The 4,306-nt window shown below is 50.7% G+C and overlaps 2 protein-coding genes across 3 annotated transcripts in view; both read right to left on the minus strand.

Annotated features, from left to right (window-relative positions):
- The window catches only part of LOC101621621 (zinc finger protein 154-like), a 12,963-nt gene that overhangs the window by 8,349 nt on the left and 308 nt on the right, over positions 1 to 4,306 (minus strand). The window contains exon 2 of one of the 2 annotated variants that reach the window (XM_012734698.1): positions 3,338 to 3,462. Coding sequence is in view for 1 of the 2 variants with exons in the window: in XM_012734695.1 (XP_012590149.1) it covers positions 1,853 to 1,933 (81 nt within the window). In the remaining variant the exon portion in view is untranslated. Of the gene's footprint in view, positions 1 to 1,852; positions 2,134 to 3,337; positions 3,463 to 4,306 lie in introns of those variants that run through there. The other variant, XM_012734695.1, reaches the window with a different exon arrangement.
- ZNF835 (zinc finger protein 835) lies at positions 43 to 1,710 on the minus strand. Its single transcript, XM_004695474.2, is given in 4 exon segments — positions 43 to 569; positions 740 to 995; positions 1,236 to 1,503; positions 1,506 to 1,710. Coding segments are annotated over 4 exon segments (1,191 nt in total). The 3' UTR covers positions 43 to 107.

Genomic DNA, 4,306 nt, shown 5'->3' on the forward strand with positions numbered 1-4,306 from the left:
AAAAAAAAAAAAAAAAAAAAAAAGTAAAGTGAGCACAGGTCACTAGCCCCCAGAAGTCTACTCTGGTGTTGTCACACCGAGCAAGGAAATAAAAATTCCTGGCGATTTTAAGTCTGTTCCTCAGTGTGAACTCTCCAGTGTCTAAGTAGGTTAGACTTTTGGCTAAAAAACTTCCTACAGTCACTACACTCAAAAGGCCTCTCTCCAGTATGCAATCTCTGATGCTGACTGAGTTCAGATTTGTGAGCAAAGGCCTTCCCACATTCCCTGCACTCACAAGGCTTTTCTCCAGAGTGAACTCTCCGGTGTTGAATAAGGGCAGACCGTTGTCTAAACAATTTCCCACACTCACAACATCCATACGGTCTGGTGCCAGTATGAATTCTCTGGTGTTGGATAAGGCCAGACCTGCAGGTAAAGGATTTTTCACACTCACCACACTCAAAAGGCCTTTCTCCAGTGTGAACTCTCTGGTGCTGAATGAGTCCATATTTGCACCTAAATGACTTTATACACTCGCTGCACTCATAAGGCCTTTCTCCACTGTGAATCCTTTGGTGCTGGATGAGCTCAGATCTATAGCCAAAAGATTTCCCACACTTACCACACTCATGAGGCATTTCTGTGTGTACTCTGCAATGCTAAATGAGGTTAAAGAGTCACTTAAAGGACTTCCCGCACTCTCTGCACTCATGTTCTTTTCCCAGTGTGAACTCTCTGGTGTCGAAAAAGGCTAGACCTCTGTCTGCCTAAAGGCCTTCCCACACTCACTGCACTTGTAAGGTTTCTCTCCAGTGTGTACTCTCTGGTGTTGCATGAGGCCAGCACTTTGGCTAAAGGGCTTCCCACATTCCCTGCACTCATAAGGCTTTTCTCCAGAGTGAATCCTCCAGTGTCGAGTAAGGGCAGACCGTTGTCTAAACGATTTCCCACACTCACTACATCCGTGTGGTCTTGTGCCAGTATGAATTCTCTGGTGTTTGATGAGGACAGACCTGCAGGTAAAGGATTTTTTACACTCACCATACTCAAAAGGCCTTCCTCCAGTGTGAACTCTCTGGTGCTGAATGAGGACAAACTTGTGCCTAAATGACTTTCTACTCGCTGCACTCATAAGGCCTTTCTCCATTGTGACTCCTTTGGTGGTGGATGAGTTCAGATTTATACCTGAAAGATTTCCCACACTCATGAGGCATTTCTCTAGTGTGCACTCTGCAATGCTGAATGAGGTTAACGATTTGTCCAAAGGACTCCCACACTCTCTGCACTCATATGTTCTTTTTCCAGTGTGAACTCTCTGGTGTCGGAGAAGACTAGAACTCTGGCTAAAGGTCTTCCCACACTCACTGCACTCGTAAGGCTTTTCTCCAGAGTGAACTCTCTGGTGTTGAATAAGGGCAGGCTGTTGTCTAAATGATTTCCCACACTCACTACATACATACGGTCTTGTGCCAGTATGAATTCTCTGGTGTTGGATGAGGCCAGATTTGTGGCTAAATGATTTCCACAAGCACTGCACTCATATGGCCTATCTCTGACGTGGCCATTCCGGTGTCTAATAAAGCTAAGAAACTGCCTAGAAGACCTTCCACACTCGCACACATAAGGCCTTTCTCCATTGTGAATTCTTTGGTGCAGGATGAGTTCAGATTTATAGCTAAAAGATATCCCACAATCACCACATTCATGAGGCATTTCTCCTGTGTGCATGTTGCAATGCTGAATGAGGTTAACGATTTGTCCAAAGGACTTCCCACACTCGATGCACAAAGCCTTTCTCTCACGTGAGCTCTCTGGTGCTCAATGAGATTGGATTTGCAGCTAAGGGATTTTCCACATTCACCACACTTACCATGAACTCCTCCAGCGCATTGTCTCTGTGGGTGTAACAGTTTGGATTTCTGGATAAAGGCGGTTGCATGTTCACCACCATTATAATTCCTTTCCAGGGCTCCAATATCAACTCTGGTTATCTACGAGACTGAAGTTGTGGATAAAGAATTTTCCACATTCTGTGCATCCATAAAGCTCTGTACCACTGTGAATTTTCTGGTGCTCAGTAAGGTCAGAGATTTGGCTAAAGATTTTCTGGCATACATATGGCCTTTGTCCGGTCTGAATGTGCTGGTGCTGAATGCAGTCACACTTGCAGCTGCTGGCTTTGTCACATTTGCTGCATTCGTTTGTCATGTTAAGCCCTTCTCTGGCGCACAAGACCCATTGTTCAGTAAGTGTGTGGTTGTGGATGTCAGCTTTTCCACATTCACCAAACTTGCAGTAGTTTCTTTCACTGGGCAAGTCCTGCCCACTGTTACCACCACTATGTGCTTCCTCACTGTCTGGAATAGCCTGTTGCTGGAGAAGGCCCGAGGTGGCTGGGAAGTGGTGGAGGGAGCCACATGATGGATTCCCCATTCAACCCTCCGCCAGAGTCTTCACAAGCCCTTAACTGCGGGTGACACTGAGGCACTATGTGGAAGACTGGATGTGTTCAATGCCGATACAGGTCAAATGGAACTGAGCAGCTGGTAAAAAGAACCAGGGAGGATGTGTGCACCTCATGACACAGGGTACACGTTTGCAATGGAGACTGCTGCAGAGGGAGTGGTGCACAGTCTCATGACGAAGAGACCACAAAGGTGGAGGTGGCCGGCCAGGAGGCCGAAGTCCAAGGATGAAATGACAGTAAGCAAAGTGTCAAGCTCAAGAAAGGAGAGGTAGGAGTGCTCTAACTTCGTGCTGCTCACACCGAAACACCGCTGGGCACAGGGCAGGTTTCAGGTATGATCTTAACGGTCCCGAAGTCAGGTTCCTCCCCACATGCAGCTCACCAGAGCCAGTTAGGGAGACCACCTTGCCAAGTCCACTGGTGAAACCGCCAGCGTCCTCTCCTTTGTGCAACCACTTGGAACCTGACTCATGCTGGTCTTGAGGAAAGATAGCACAGCTGAGGGGCCAGCACTGACCTGGCGCAACCTGGCAGATGAACGGTATTTGGGAATGAAAACCTTCAGAAAACTGAACGAGGGTCGAGTCATGACCACAACCTGGCCTGAGAGGTCACAAAGAAATGTTAGCCAGAGAAAGGAAGCAGGATTTAAGGCCACGGAGATGGACACACTCACTCAACTGCTTTCAAGATTTCTGACTCTGACCCTTCTCTGCACTGTTTAGACGACAGGTGTTAGGGCTGCTTACACAGTCGCTGTAGGGGTACTGCACAAAGTTCCTAAGACGCATATGATAAGAAATTGGGGATACCTGGTCCAGCTGTGGGAAAGTCGGGGGAGGAAAGGGAAACAATCACCTCAGGACACTCAGGAGGGACAGATCTTACCTAGAGACGCCATAAGAGCAAAGTTTTTCCCGCTTCACTTCACAGTGCAGCAATCTCTGGGCTGCACTAAGGAGCCCCCATTCCTCTGGGGAGAAGTCAATGGCCACATCTTCAAAACTGACATCCTGTCACGACAAGGACAGCAAACTTCACGACCAGATTCTCTCCCAGGACTGGAAACACATCTTACTGCCCCACCCAGACCACCCTCTGCTCGCTCTTCGCTCGGATGGGAGACGTGCCTGTGCACGGTCCAATACTCTCATTCTTTTCCCCGCCAAATCTGCTCTCTAAATATAAGGGGGCCTCCCTGGTGGTGCAGTGGGTTACAGCACAGCAGTCACAGCCACTGCAGCACGAGTTCGATCCCTGGCCAGGGAGTGACCCACATGGCAGGGCAGACCTCTGCTGCCCGCCCACTGCTCCCTCAGCAGGGTACTTCATCAGTCTGCCTGTTCTGCTCCCCACTCTGCCTCTGGTGAAGCCGCTCACTGCCTGAAACTCTGGCCTGTACCCCAGTTCTGTGTGCATAATAAATCTTTAAAATAAATACCACTGAGTCTCTGTCTCTGGAGAAACTCGCCAGCGTGGACGAGAGGGGAGCTCTGGGGACACCTTCCCACAGTGAACCCGAGGACCCCGCACCCACGAGCTCCAGAAAAGACTTCAGCACAACCCCAGTTCCGCCCTAAGCCACGAGCCCCTCCCGCGGCCAGCGCTGACACCACGCCGTCACCCGAACGCCTCGCCGACCACACGCAGGCCAGCCCGGCCGTGGACGGGCCACACAGGCGAACAGGTGCTCGAGGCGGCCGCAGGACGGAGCAGCCAGAGCCCGGGGCCCATGCGGCCAGACGCCAGGTTCCAGGCGGTCGGGCCCCCAGTCCAAACTCCCAGGGGCGCGATGGCCCGGCGGGCGGCTCCCCTCCCTTCCCGCGGCCAAACGCCCGCGCCCGCTCCGGACGCGGT

Source organism: Condylura cristata, unplaced genomic scaffold (assembly GCF_000260355.1).
Source record: "Condylura cristata isolate star-nosed mole 26May11 unplaced genomic scaffold, ConCri1.0 scaffold00066, whole genome shotgun sequence".
Taxonomy (NCBI): Eukaryota; Metazoa; Chordata; class Mammalia; order Eulipotyphla; family Talpidae; genus Condylura; species Condylura cristata.